General features: G+C 38.9%; 1 protein-coding gene and 1 long non-coding RNA gene across 10 annotated transcripts in view; both read right to left on the minus strand.

Annotated features, from left to right (window-relative positions):
* The window catches only part of LOC126635861 (uncharacterized), a 1,135,091-nt gene that overhangs the window by 318,081 nt on the left and 801,072 nt on the right, over positions 1-15,938 (minus strand). The gene's annotated exons all lie outside the window — the stretch shown is intronic.
* Positions 1-15,938, minus strand: part of FHOD3 (formin homology 2 domain containing 3) — a 387,674-nt gene that overhangs the window by 203,951 nt on the left and 167,785 nt on the right. For all 9 annotated transcript variants that reach the window (XM_050307337.1, XM_050307354.1, XM_050307309.1 and 6 more), the window contains exon 4: positions 7,016-7,083. In XM_050307337.1, the coding sequence (XP_050163294.1) occupies positions 7,016-7,083 (68 nt within the window). The remainder of the gene's footprint in view (positions 1-7,015; positions 7,084-15,938) is intronic.

Consider the following 15,938-nt stretch of genomic DNA (forward strand, 5'->3'; position numbering starts at 1 on the left):
GATCAAGATTGGCTTGCAATGTTTGCAGTTAGAAAAGCTCATTCTGGCTCGAAAACTGAGTAAACATAGTCAGGAAGTGATTGAAGGAGCATGGATCGCCAAGATATAATTTATAGTTACTTTCCCACACTTGAAACTATAGTTCTGTTCTTTGGACTCCAAAATTATTGATACAATTAAAATATTAGATTGTCAATCCAGAAGTGACTGATATTATCTAATTCAATTGTCACTGTTTATTTCAGTCCATTTTAAAAGCCAAGTCATCTATTGCAAACAAATCTGGGAAGAAATCATTCCAAAAACATACACACACACACATAATATATACACATACATACAAAAACTGAAGTCCTATGAGTCCCTCAAGATTGTTCTGCCATTTCAATCTCAATTATTTACACAGCTACAAAACAATTCCATGTATGGACCAGATGAGCCATTGGTTAAACAAGCAAGTCTTGTACTAAACATGAAACCTCAGTTCTACTTTGTGTCAGGACATTACTTTTAGAAGATGAAACAAACACAGATCTCAGAATCTTCTGCTGTCAAAAGCAGTCCATTTCTCTAGTACAAGTATTTTCACTCCCTGATACCTGGCAACTCAGAACCTACCCCAAGATAGGTGCTAGGCAAGTTCAGTTGCTGTCTTCCTTATGTCACATTCCCACCAGCACACCTAGAAGAGCAACTTGAGAACAAGGCTGCCCTGGACTGGGATGTCCCCAAACTGCAGTCAGCTGATAGACATAGCTGAGGCAGAAGCATTTTAATGCTGAAGGGCTTGCAAGGACCAAGCAGTCAGTTTGTCTCTCAGTGGAATCTCCTTCCCCTTGCTAAACCTGTAGATTGCAAATGCACTTCACTTTACTGCCCTCACCAGCTGTGCCAAGCTCCCATTCCAAGATTTTCCCTACATTCCTCCTTGCTGTCTCCACTCATTTTATTCTGTCCACCAGCCTTTACAACCTTCCCAACTCATTGCATGTACATCTGTGTAGAAACATGGCCATAACATGACACAAAGACATCATTATCTTTACATTGTTCCCTTTTTTCCTATTATTTTCTCTATTTACATGGAGCAGCATGCACAGAGATTACCAACTCCTGTTACTTTCAGTGAGGTAACATTGAAGCAAAAGTTTGGCTTCTAGTGATGACAACAATGAAAATTCTCCAAGAATCAATTCTACATCCAGGAAGGGATGCCATCCAGAGGGACCTTGGCAGCCTTGAGAGGTGGGCCCATGCAAACCTCATGAAGTGATGTGCAAAGTCCTACACACGGGTTGTGGTAATCCCTACAGGTTGGGTAGAGAAGTGATTAAGAGCAGCCCTGCAGAGAAGAACTTCGGGGTGATGGTGGATGAAAAACTCAATAGGAGCCAGCAGTGTGCACTGGCAGCCCAGAAAGCCAACAAAATCCTGAGCTGCATCAAAAGCAACTAGGTCAGCAGGTCAAGGGACGTGATTCTCCCCCTCTATGCTACTCCTGTGAGACCCCACTTTGAGTACTGCATACACTTCCGGTGCCCCCAACATCAGAAGGACATGGAAATGTTGGAGCAAGTCCAGAGGGAGGACCATGAAGCTGATCAGAGCACTGGAGCACCTCTCCTACAAAGGCAGGCTGAGAAAGTGGGGGTTGGTCTGTCTGGAGAAGAGAAGGCTCCAGAGAGACCTCATAGCAGCCCAGTATCTGAAGTGGGCCTACAGGGAAGCTGGAGAGGGACTCTTACTCAGAAACTGTAGTGACAGGACAAGGAGTAATGGGTAAAAATTGAAAGAGGAGAAATTTACATTAGATATTAGGAGGAAATTTTTTACTGTGAGGGCAGTTAGACACTGGAACAAGTTGTCCCTTCACATGACAAAGGGAGTTGGATATCTTTAAGGTCCCTTCCAACCCCTTAACATTATATGATTCTTTGATACCAATATTTTTTCCCTTTTTTTAAACCAAAACCAAACAACAAAAAACCCCCCAAAACCAAAAATCAAACAAAAAACCAAAACAAACCAAAACAAATAAACAGACAAAAAAAAGAAGTAAGCTTGTCTAATGAAACTAAAGGAATTTCTTACAATAATTGCTGTTTTCTATTCAACATTTTATGCCACTGAGCTGAGAGGGATAATTTCATCTTTTGCACTTTTAGCAGATAGCAGATGCATCAACACACTGTGGATTTTTCCTCCCAGTTAAAAGAAGAATTAAAAATTATGAGAAAAGTCAACTAGAGTAGACACTACCAGGGATGTTTGTCATGGCAGATAAGCAACAGATCAAACAACATTCAGGCACTGTATTACATACCTGAGGAAGCTCAACTAGATAGGGGTTCAATACTAAACAACGCTATCCATTTCAACTCAAAGATTCACAATGAATGAATATTGGCTTCCCAAGTTCTCAGGCTATAGTTGTGGTGGAAGTCGTTCACATTGTAGGGTCCCATTAAGAACTATTTAGGTCTCAGCCTGTAACATTGTCTAGATGGCACTCTACTTGCCAATGAAACTAAGAAACTGATTTTGACATTTAATGTATCATATCTATTTTATTTATAATCTCTAAACAGTAAAGAGACAACTTCTTTGTAAAACAGGATTAAACAGATCTGTAAACTGCCATGCAGAACTCTGGTGAATTCGATTTGGGAAAGAAATGAAGGTTTCTCTCTTTTTCATGACTTAATCAAGAACCCTGCCAAGAGGGCTCTTGAAGGGGAGAGGTGGCAGACAGCCTGCCTCACAAGTGATGACAGCAGCCCCTAAATCAAGTGTCACACAGCTTCAAACCCTAAGGAGTCATCAGTCATGCTTGCAGGAGGGGAAGGAGCAGCCTCCTTCCTTGAGATCAATGAGGCAAACACAGAATACTCCTTCTGCACTCCTAAGGATGATTGATGACTCCTTAGCAGCTGAAGTGTGTGACATTTGATTTCATTCACTGATAAGATTGTGTCTATCCAAACACCTTCTAGATAATGTTTCCAGGGCCCCTACATAGCCGGTCTTTGTGACATTTTACACAAAGCTCAATTGTCCAATGATTAATGAATTTCTCAACAATAGAAGAAAATTCCATAAGAGAATTTTGTAACTGTGTCCCTTGATACTCTGATCACAACACAAAATAGGAATCTAGGCTCCTCGAGAAAACTAATGGGAGATCTCCTGCACTTGTCAAATGACATTTAGTTGGGAAAACAGCCCTAAAAGAAAATTGACTTTTTTCTTCAAGACTTTAAAGCACACACTTTAGGTCTGCTTTCCAGAAAACCTAATGTATTGATAGATTAAAAATATTTTCCAAAACTTTAGGAAGCAGATTTACACAAGATCATAGATTTCAACAGACTTGAAACATGCTTTATAGCTTTCTTGTTTTTCTTACAATACCATATTCTTACCTAGTTATTTCGTATTTTGAAATGATGAAATCAACATGATTTGTAACTATGCTTTGTAACTACAAGGAGCACTTGTTTATAGGTTCTAAAACATGACTGCTTTATATTACACCCATTTGTGTCACAGGACTCACTAAATTAACTTTTTTAATATCACATAGATCATGTAGCCCGATACATGTTTATTATTGTACTCGTACTCAATTTTTTGCTTTTAAGATTGATATTGAATTAAATGTTTTAAGCATCTGTATTTTTAACTCTCTTATCACATCATAATCAGGAAATTAGGTACACTGTTTAAGCCTGATTCTGCAAGTGCCATGTTCAGCTGGATTCTGCCCAATGCCTTTGGGAATTTCAGCACTTCGCACAAAAATCATGAATCCCTGATAAATACAAGAACCAGGCAACTCAGAATTCTGGCAGGTAAGGTTTCGCTCCCTTGTCTACTTCTCTCCCTTCTTTCAAAGGGAGATAAGCTGTACTGGTAGTCAATTATATCTTACTTTGTAAGTTTGTTTGTCAAAAAGCATACTACTAAACCAGAAGAAGAATATTGTAGTATAATCCAGAAAAAGATGATGACTGTGGCTCTCTTAGCCCTTCAAAATGAATGACAGGAGCTGAATGGCATTACTGTCAAAGAAAAATGCTCCACATAACCTTTATCGTTTTGCCAAAACCAGCCCACCAGAAGAAATCAAAGAGAAATTCCAAGTCTGGACTTGCCAAAGGGATCTTTCATCTAAATTTTGAAACAAAGGCATTGCTTTTGCCAAGCATTGCTGAGCTTTGCTGAGGCTTCGCGTGAAAAATCAAGAGCTCCGACTATTTGGAAATCATAGCCAATGTAAAACTTGGGCTTATTCCCACTTAATGTGAGTAAGTCACTGCACATTACCTTGAAGTTCTTTAAATTAAAAATGATACTGACACAGAACTGTGTCAAATTAACTCAACTATAATGAATTGATTATAAAAAACATGAACTGTCTTGGAATTTAAAAACATGATGAAGTCTCCATAAAAGTCTCTCTGAAAATTTGTTCAAATGAAAATAAGGACAGCTTTTTAAGTCAACATTTTATTTCCAAAATATTACACTCTCAAGGAATTTAAAATACTGTACATAATGACATCCAAAATAAAAATGAAAAAAAATTATGTTGAAAACCACATTTTTAAAAAACTTTCAACATAATGATAAATTTCCAATACTGACATACATTCATTTCACAGACTTAAAAAAAAAATAAAAAATTAGGTATGACCTTCTGGACAATGGTGTTTTGTTTATAATATAACCTTACATTTACTTGTGTTTTTCTTCACTAAAAAATTGAAATAGCTTTTCTTTCTAAAACAGATACAAAAACTATCTTATGGTCTCTCTCATGGTTAATTATGAGATAAACTGGAATTGTATGCAAAGGATGCCCTTAGCAAAGCTGGTAACTGTTGGTAGCCAGCAGGCAAACAGTGGTTTACAGGGTCTCATTTTCAATGAAGTGTACTTCCTCAAACACTTGAGCATATTATATGAATGCTCTCCAGCTTGAGGAAGACCTCTCAATTACCCACAAATGAGAACCTGTACTTTAAGAGTATATGAAGATTTTTTTAACAGTATCTTTGTTCAACAAATGGCCACAGTTCTACCAGAAAGAGCTACTTCAGGTGGTAACTGATAATTCCCAAATTCTTTTCCATACCACATACATTAGAAAGCAGGTAAGTTGAATTCTTCAAGGAAAATTATGCTTTGAAACTGTCGTGTATCACTTTTCCCTTCCCTCTCACCACTTTTCAACCCAGGTGATCAGCTGGAAGAGAGAAATTTTATTGGTGTGTTCACTGAAAGCACTGAACACTACAAGCTCAGAAATACCTGCTCAACTTCGAATAACCTAAATGGAAGAGAACATTTATGAATACCCAAACTGGAAGAACTCAGGATAGGAGGGAATGGGAGGTAGAGGATGGGTGGGAAGAGAAGCTTAGCACTTATTTCTAAATATGTGTGAGTGCCCAGATTAACCAGTAGAATACATAAAATCAGAGAAATACAAATATTTCCCAGAAACAGCTGAGCTGAACAAAAAGAGAAGAAACTATAGAAGACTCTTGGAAACCTGCCTGATTTCCTCTGAGCACACAGTCCACCTGCTTGGCAAGCTCACAGGGAAACCCAGCTTGCATTCTTGTGACTCTCAAATAGTCTCTCCCTCGGAACGCCTTCAAGAGACAATGGCTTTCTCAATCTGCAGTGATGAGATGACCAAACTGTTTTGGAACTGGAACTCCTTCTTTGCCCAAAAAATTTAAAATTCAGGGACATTTTTCTGACCCAGAAGGCATCTACAGCTACCAAAATTTTGCATTAAATGGTCCGCCCTTCACCATTCACTCCCATTGTTCAGAAAATCTTAATTGTGGTATTTGCTAAATTCTAAATTACTAACTTTGAAACCTATAAAAAGCATTGTGTGTTTAGAAAATTTGCAATTCTGCAGTCTTGCAGATTTTTACAATGTTATTCTTAGAATAAATGTCTAGGTAAAACAAAGCAAAAAATTATAAACTAAGGGGTTGAAATCCTTCCACCTACGTCCTGTAGCTAAAAAAAGGATTATTGGTTGTCATCCTCCATTTGGATCCATTAGTAAAGGGGGAAAAGTGCTCTTCTTATTGATTTCACTTATATTTACTGATGGAAATGGAATGTGTCATACTGAATTCCATTTTAGAATCACATTGGTATTATGCTCTAATTCTCACAGATGGGGTTTTTTTTCACTTCTCCTGACCTGTTCTCTCCAACAAGTTTCCTTCCAGTCCTGAAGCATTCCGAAGTCCTTCCTATCTAGTAGAACCAATCTGAAATCCAAGCTTTTACTTCAATTACATTTCTTATCATCCACACCACTTGTCTATCACATTGTCCAGTTCCCCATGGGACCCAAAATCCTCCTGATTTCAGGTCTCCTCCATAAGGAACACTCACATACAAATCCACGCCTTTCCTGGAAATGATCAGTCACTACCATGTCCTCCGCATCTCTATGAAGCATCTTTATCACTAGTCAATAAATCTTTTTCTCTAAACTCGGTCTAAATTCAAACACCTTCAGAGATCTCCCAGTAGATGTTGGTTCCTCATCAGATCTGTCGCCTGTCTCCCACATCCCTTCTTAGTTTTTGATGTGACTTTAACCTAAACTTTGTCCATTATAAGGCCAACATTCCCCTTCCAGTCTTCCCAATACAGAACTATGCCACTGTTTAATAAGCAGTCTAAGCTTCCACCTAAGAGTTTCAGTTTTCTTTTCTCCTTTCCTGGCAGGTTTCAGTGACTCACTCTGCCATTATGCCACACCTGGTTCTGCCTTCTGACAGACTGAAGGAACAGGGAAAGGTTTGTAGACCATAAAAAAAAAAGGGCCCTAAGAAGCAATTGGTTAAGTGCACATTACAAGTAAAGTCTTAAAAGTCTCTTTTTCCAGTAAGTTATTCCCAATATTTAAAAAAAAAAAAAAAAAGAAATTAAATTCATGTTCAAATCCTGGAATAGAAAGCCATTATTTGCTCACCTGAAATATTTGTTTCAAGGAAAAAAGTGCCCGTCTCAGTTCCCGTCCATTGGAATTGTAAAGTTTTTCTGCGGGAAAAAAAAAAAAAAAGACAACAGAAAGAAGTTCAGCATAAACGAAACTGACAACATGGCAAAAATGTAGTACAGCTTTCAAAAGAGTCATAGCACCCATTTTCCGTTAGGAAGACTGCTCCTAAAGAAAATAGCTTTTTAAAAAATATATATATATATATATATTTATACAGGACTTCTTATTTAAAAATGTACATGTAAACCACGGTTTAGTTGTCCATAACTTCAGATAGCAGCTCCCAGGTAAATTCACAATAGCTTCAACGAGATCATTGAGAAACAATTCTCTCAGGAGTTTTTGAAAACGCTTGGAAATACTGTTCTTTCTACATTAAGACAAATTTAGGGCTTATTGAAAGTACCAAATTAATCTCAAAAAAATCAGATGAGAGCACTCTTTGCTTTTGTTATCAAAGCTAGAGCCACTGAATCCCATCCTTGACTGCCTTCCCTCTAGACATTCTTTTCTCATGTTCTCATCTTTCTATTGTTAAATCCTTTCTACAATAGCAGTGAATGTTAATACCAGAAATAGTCGGACAGTCTGTTCTAAGCATAATTCAAAACAGTGTTTTATTCTCATGAAAACTGATCTTGATCTTTTTCTAAATGAAGCAGAAGCCTTCTTTTCATCATCCAACACTGAAATATATTACTTCATATATTCCCCTACTAATGCATACTCACATAAATAATTTAAAGAAGACAAAAGCAACTCCTCTGCTGTCTTTCTGAACCCTGATACAATGTTTGTGCCTTTGGAAGAAATCTTGGACTGTGAATCTCAAGTTTATCCTTGCAAATTTGGAAGCAATTTGTGACTATGCAGGGATGGAGTAGAAGGTATGCTCTTCAAATCTTCCTAGTCTACTATGCTTAGCATATCTGATAGAAAGAGACTTTATGCAACACTTCTACAGCCCTAAATGGAATTTTATTACTCTAATGCAATCTGAGGATGATTACAAAGGAAAATCAAATCTTCACAGTCACCTCACATGACACACTTTGCCTCATCCACAGATCATCACGAAAGGACAGTGGTCAGCAGGTCCTGAGATAAAAGCTGGAATGCCCACGAAGTGAAAATATCCTTATAAGAAAATTTAACTATTAAACTCCAACATTTTATTTCTCACTTTCCCTTGTCTATTTCTGTTTTAATTACTGCTTTACACTACCAAACCAAATTAAATTTTATTTCTCTTTCTCAGGAAGTTTCAAAAAAGGCCTAGAATTTGAGTATTCAATACATTTCTAACTCAGTAATCATTTTTTACTTCAGTCAAAGAACGTGGGTTTTATTTTTAGAGAAACATTTCTTATTCCCAACAGTCATCTTCAACCAAAGGAAAAATGAGAAGTAAAATTTCAGGAAAACTGACACTTTTTTTTTTTTTTGTAACTTTGAAAATAGTTTTATTCATCCTTAATTGTCTCTGATTTCAAAGGCAGAACGAGTAGAATTGGCAAAACTATTGTTGTTGTAAGTCGTCTCCTTTTTTGCACTTTTTTTAGATTCCTGACAAAACACTGGAGGAACAGACTTCACTTCAAGCCATAAACTTAGAGGCATGCTTTAATTACTCTCACTTAAAAACACACTGGCACGTGAAACTACATTTCTTGGCAGGATAAAGAGTAATTTTGTCAGGAAAGCCTAAAGAATAATAAAGATCTTCTAAGACCCAGTCTGTCAACTTTACATGCCATTATTACACAAAATATTCCTTTTTGAAAGATACCTCCATCTGGCATTTGTTATTACTAATTTTCCTCTATTCATAATTCACCAGCATCATTATGAGCAGAATGTCTCCAAACAAGGCAGTGCATTATCATCTTAATTAAGAGAGGCACCATTTCTTAAAGTGCTGGCAACTTTGTACATAAATATCAATGTCCTAACAAATGCCATCTGTCGGTCTTGGTCTTTAACAGGAATCATCATCCCAGCCTGGGGTAAAGTCCTAACAAACTATTGTTATGATACCATAACACTGGTTGTTTTCATTGGTGCATGAAGAGTTTTGGTACATCTCAGAGGAACAAAGATGAACGTTTTTCTCCTTGGTTTTTTCACAGAACATAACATCATCCCTGGCAATCAGCAGAAACACTGCTCTCTCTGCTTGTCCGTAGCAAAGAGGAGAAGCTATTGACTGCAGCTAAAAAAGGGGTCTGTCATTAGAGCTAAGAATCAATAACTACTGGAAGTATCAAGTTTGACCAGTCATGGCAAAAAGACAGCAGCACATATCGCAAATGCTTGAGCTGGGTTGAAAACCCTTCTGAGGAGTGGCAGTCCAGGTAAGTCATCTCAAATCTGACACCTATTACCAAAGACATTCACAGGTCCCTCCTCATGCAGAGCTAATCCTGTTGAATCAGCTCAGATATACAAGTTCCTCACCTCTTCACCTTTTATTCTTACACATGGGCAATATACTGTCTACATAAGTCTAGCATTTCTTATAGTGTGGGTAGCCACCAGAAACATGCACAGAGCATAAACCAAGGAGGAAAGTGGGATGGAGTCATGCTTACATTGGGCTACATTAATCCAGGACGAACCTCACCCAGGGCAGGAAAGCCTTTGTAAGCCAAGGTACTGCATGGATACCCTTATAAAAGCCTGTACTTTTACTGTGTGTGATGTTTTTCAGGAAACAGTAAATGCATACAACAGATTTACAGCTCAGGGACACTTCCTAAGGTGCTCTCAAGGCCTTACAGAATTCTGATTTTTCAACAACAACTTTAATACCACAGATCTTCAGGTTTATCCCAAAAGACCCAGACTGCAACTGAGCCTATGAAAATGCATTAGCAGAAACTGAAAGGCAAAAAGCACTTCTAAACTCTTTTTCTGGGGTAGAAAATCAAATTCTAAAAAAACAGAGAGGAAAAGGCACATTTGCTTATGATGTTTTTACACTGTAGACAATTCTGACACCAGATAGCAAATGTTTTTCAATGCTTGTTGTTTTACATGAGCAGTTTAAAGTTTTGCCCTATTAAACAGACCTAGAAATAACCTTTCGTGCTAAAGCAGAGAGGTGACTAATTCCCATGGTGCATCCCTGACAGAGTTGTCTGAAACAGAAACAAATGATGCCTACAGCTTTGAAACAGGAATCCAGCCTGCTACTCTCACAAGGTGCTCCAAGGACAGTCCAAAAGACTCATCTGCTCACTGCTTTGTTATAAGGTGTAGATAAGCTTGAATATGTACACCAGGACTGCTTTATGCCAGAAACCAAATCTCTGAACTTCAAGCAGGAACACGAGCTGCTACACCTCTCCCTGAAACTTCACAAGTCTCTGTCCCTTCGGTAAAACACCTTTTCTGCCCTTCCCCAGCTTAGGTACAGACTGGAGACACAGTACATTCATATACTTCAAGATTTCAGAAGATAAAACAGGTCAGGGAGTTTGTAGGTCAGGGAGTTGGTGACATCTGACTGTATCTACCTATTAATGATGGCGTTTCTGACATTTATGTCCTGATAAGCAGGACATTTGCAGTTATTTTCTACCACTTTTCTTAAAGAAATAAAGAAGTGCATCTGCAGCAGTGAAATAGGTTTCATTGCATATACCAAAATGACACAAAATTATCCTGGTGGTTCCCTCTGGTGTTAACTAACACTAGAGGGCACTGCTTATTTCTTTATTTTACAAAAGCAAACCACTCTTCCTCCACGGGCTTCCCACTGATTGAGGAATACTGTTTGGGATGCTGAGCTGGTACTTTATTATCCCTGAAACCCTGCTTTTAACCTGTAGACTGGAGGACAGCCTAGGAAATTAAAGAGCATCAGCACTGCAAATCTCAAACATTCAAAATCAGAGTCAAATCTTTTGAAATGGATAGAAAACCAGGGCCTGAGTTTTATTTACTTTTTTGCAAAATACAAGAGTCATATTTGTTAAATTATCATCCACATCACAGTGGGTAGGCGTATATCCTTGAAAGACAAAGAGATTCCCTTAGCTCAGCCCTTCTTTCTAGACACAGGGCATAAAAATAACCGGGCTTGTGATAGAGACAGACACATGTGAGAGGCAGCAACCTACAAGTGCCTTTTTTCTTGCAATGGCAGAACTTTGGTTGAGAGAAGGCTTCATGCTCTAAAAGAAAAATATTATTTACTATTTTGTATTTTTATTTGCTTTTACTTTCATGAAAAATAACTTATGCTAAGTGAAAATGGATTTCTGTAGGTAAATTTGGTACAAAGGTAGCCATGGAGGGAAGGCAGTTTGGTTTGAAGTCAGTTTCTTGTCAGAAAGGAAGTCTTTAAAGACCTTTTATTGGACCACTAGCAGCTTTCAAAAGGGATTCTATATTTTCAAAGATGACTGTCAGAGGCTCAAATATCACTGTGTATTCAACTCTTTTGACTACATGAGAAAAGGGACTTTTTAAAGAAAATAATAATTAGTCCTTATATTCTTAATTATAGTACTAACTTTTCTTCTGCCTTCGCTGGGAAAAACGAATGTTTTCATTCCACAATAAAAGAAGAAGCAGAACTGGCTGAATATTGCTTGGTTCAGTCTCACATGTTACACCTGACCTCTGACCGGCAGGGTACCATCCTCCTCCCTTCCTCTTCCATCACACCCATTGAATTAGTCCCTGGGATATAGTAATTTATATAGCATCAGCCTTTTGAGCTGTTGGCAAAGGCTCGTGAACATCTGGCTGAGCACAAATGGGAGTTGCTCTGCTTCACTTGCTGCTGCCTGAATGACCTCCATGTCTCCCATCCATGTCTCTTTTCTTTAAACTATAATTTCAAGATGAAGCTCCTTTCCTTACAAAAACATAAAAGGGAGATTAACTGCACATTTGATTACATTAGCAGGGTACCTGGTGCATATCTACCTAAACGACATTTGAAACATTTCCTGCCATTCATTTCTACCTTGCATGGGACAGAAGTAGCAATATTCTCTGGCTTTCAATAGCCACTAGGAAACCACTCAGTAATTAGAAACTAAAAATTTAATTACTCTCCCTGCAACAATGAATAAAACCTTATTTTAAGTGCTCACTAGGAAGAAGTATTAGTGCTAAAAGTAATAGGCTGTCAGAAATTTAAATGAACTGCCTACCTTTCCAGCAGCACTGATGGGTGGAAAAAAAAAAAACAAAAAACCAAAAAAACAACTTAAAAGAATAAAGAAAAATGTTTATAACAATAAAAACCCTCTTTCTGTGAGTGCCAAGTGCCACACTTCTAAATTTATTACTGTACTATTCCAATTTTAATTGGGTGTTATTTTATCTGAATGAAAAGTCTGAGCAGCACAGCAAGAATTCAGGCATACGGGTCCAATCCTGTGAACAGGCATCAGGAAGCAGCCTGGTAGACTTCACTCGAGTAGGCCCACAGGTACATATAGCGCTGCAGAACTATAAAAAAACTGTATATAACACTAATTAGCGTAGTGTGCCAGTCTTTCACTGCATGTCAAACAAATTAAAGCAGTTCTCTAAGAAAGATCTGGTCCTGTGCCAAGAACAGGCTCTTTTCTTAGTTTTCCTTTTGTCCATGAAAGTTAGTCATAAATGTGCTGGCCAGACAAGGCACTCTACTTTTCTCCCTAGACCCCCTAGAAAATGCATGGAAAAGGAATTCATTCACAGGCACATTGCCCACTACTGCATTAACACAGTTGCTGCTTCTGCTGAGATTATTTCATTTTGCTTATTGCAAATTTCCCTTTTTCCTCAGAATCTGATCTTATTTCTCTGTATAAATAGTTATGCATTAATTAGCGAAACATGTCACATATGAACACAAGCTAGATATTCTCCCACAGATCCAGGGATAAATGATTACCACTTAGCGCAGGAAAGGAGCTTTCCCACAGTAAAGGACCTTAGGCCAAGCAAGTGGCTGCGTACAAATTTCGGGAAGCTGAGTCCACGTCACTGTCAGCACCGACTGCTCTGGAGGAATGTGCAGGCTGCCTCCAAGGAATGCCGCCCCGACTCCCCATCAGAGATAAAACCTCCCTCCCCTCCTTTTCATTCAGACACACAGCAGCTGCTTAGCTAATTATCTGGGACAGTGGGTCCCCTCAGCGAGCAGGGTCCTTTGCCCCCACTGGGAGAGGGGAATCCTTTGTTGGGAAAGGATCCTATTACGCACACATATGAGAAGAGCTCAGCTTCAAGCCTGCATCCTTATTCCCTTTCTCTGTAAAGGACCCGCAGGTGGGGAGTGGGAGGAGGGAAAGACAAAACAGCGTTGGACACCCTTTCCTATCCCATCCCCTAAAGCCATGCTGGCAGAGGCTCAAAGCACAGAGTGCAAAGAGCCACCTGCAAACCCCGGGGAGCCTGTGGGTTTGGACAGACAAGTAGGGAGAACTCCAGGGCAGGATCTCCCCTGGGAATGAAAAATACCCTATAGAGCCAGCACCTCAGAGCAATTCTGTACACTGGCACTTAGGGATTTTCCTGCCTCTTTGAGGGCAGAAATTGGTATTCCTGCTGCTGCAAGAAGTACCCAGCAGAAACAGTTCCTGGATTTCCACAGAGAGAGAATACAGGGCAGAAACCCTGCTTTGGGAAGATATATTGGAGCTGAAGTTTTTTTAAATGTCAAACGTCTTAACTTCTATCACAAGGGAATTAACATAAAACTGTCAGCACAAGAATGATTATACATTTAAGTTCACCGAGAAAAGTATCCCCTCCTCCAGGTGCAAGCGTCCTCCCTAATTCTTGCTCCTGTGTTTCCAAGAGATATGAAATGAGATTCAATCATTTGTGGGAAAATGAGTGGCATATAAGAAAAGTCCAAAGGACCAAAAAGAAAGGCGATGATCCTGAGGATGGGGAATCAGCAACACGCAACAACAGAGAAACAATTCAAAGAGAAGTACGGAAAAGCAGAGGCAAGTCAGTAAGAGCGAGACCAGACAGTAGGAGAGACGAAGGTCTGGAGTGCCATTAATATGAAAACAATAGTGCTTAAAAAAAAGCAGTAATGCCTAAACAATCAGCTACAGAGAACTAAACTTAATGCTTCAGAAGCATGGAAAGACAGAGTGAGAAACCAAGCAATTTGGAAATCATTCTTTCAGTGTAAGTCCTTTTCTTTCTGAACACATCGCTCTTGAATGTCCTGGAGGCTCCCCTGCCCTTGATTCCAGGTTTTAGACAATGCTGGAGGTTCAATATCAACTACAGCAACATGTAAGAAATTCTGTGAGATTTATAAGAAGAAGGTTTTTATACAGATAGTTGGTAGAAGGGAATTTCCAGTCTTTATCATACAGCACTGTCATGGCTCAACCCCAGCTGGCAAACAAGTCCCATGCAGCCACTTGCTCACTCCCCCACTAGCGGGATGAGGGTGAAAGAGTAAAAGTGAGAAAACTCATGGGTTGAGATAAAGACAGTTTAATAGTAAAAGCAAAAGCTGCCCACACAAGCAAAGCAAAACAAGGAATTCATTCACCACTTCCCATGGGCAGGCAGGTGTTCAGTCCCTTCCAGGAAAGCAGGGTTCCATCATGCATAACGGTGACTTGGGAAGACAAATACTATCATTCCCAGTGTCCCCCTCTTTCTCCTTCTTTCCCCAGCTTTATACGCTGAGCACAACATCATATGATATGGAATGTCCCTTTGATCAGTTGGGGTCAGATCTTGTGCACCCCTGGACTCCCAGACTCCTCACTGGTGGGATGGTAGGAGAAGCACAAAAGGCCTTGACTCTGTGCAAGTGCTGCTTAGCAATAACAAACACATTGCTGAATTATCAACACTGTTTCCAGCACAAATCCAAAATACAGTCCCAAACTAGCTACAATGGAGAAAATTAATTCTACTCCAGGCAAAACCAGCACATCCCTTCTGGTTGCCCAATGGGACTATACTGATCTCTTCTCTCAACCATTTCCATCAAACTTCTGTTCATTCTGCTTGGCTTCAAGCAAACCACATGTCATGGATAAACCATCAGCCAGAGTTTCCCCTTCACAAAGCTCTAAATTACTATTCTTTTGCTCCCATAGACCCATCCACATGCATGTGGAATTAGTAAGAACATTTGTCATACTATCTGCACACATTGTGGTAAACAAATGCCAATGATTTATGCTAAAGCAAATGTTTATATAGTGAAGTGCAAAAGGAAACCTTAGTCTTCATCTGCTGGATCCTAGGGTTTACAGCTATGGAAGATGATGTTCTCTGTATGCTGCTCTGCATTATGTTAAGATCTTAAAAACTGATGGTGTCAAAACTTCTTTCACTATTTTTATTTCTAAATTACTTAGCGTATTAAGGCTCTACTTACTCATAAGCAAAAAAGAAAAAAAAAACGACATATAAGGTAATGTGGGCTGAGATCAGGGTGAAAAAAGGGCTAGTACTTTTCCCCTTAGTTTTATATCTCTGCTCACCACTGTTTTCCCAGTTCTCTACTGTAGAAATCTTTGTCATCTGTATGTGGAAAAAAGGACATAAGCAATAAAAAAGCCCAACAGTAGGACAGCACAATGGTAGATTTTACCTAAATTATGACGTAAAAATCAAACTGGGACATTAAAACTCAGAGTCAAAAAGGAATCATTTAACTGTACAGAAAACAACAGCAACAACCCCAAGAAACCTGAATAGCTGAAGAATTTCAAGATTAAAACCCCCAGGGTTTTGAAATTAGTTATATCTGGAGAGAGAAAAAAATGCAGAGGGAGTTCATTGGAAAAAGATCTTCTTTTGAATTGGCTTTCATGGTCAGGCTGGGGAGATTATTGCCAGGCCAATGCCAAAAAAAGCATTTCCTGCCCTCTATAAGCTGAAAACTATGGACAAACTG

This window comes from Myiozetetes cayanensis, unplaced genomic scaffold (genome assembly GCF_022539395.1).
Source record: "Myiozetetes cayanensis isolate MyiCay16 unplaced genomic scaffold, myiCay2020 scf1, whole genome shotgun sequence".
Lineage (NCBI taxonomy): Eukaryota > Metazoa > Chordata > Aves > Passeriformes > Tyrannidae > Myiozetetes > Myiozetetes cayanensis.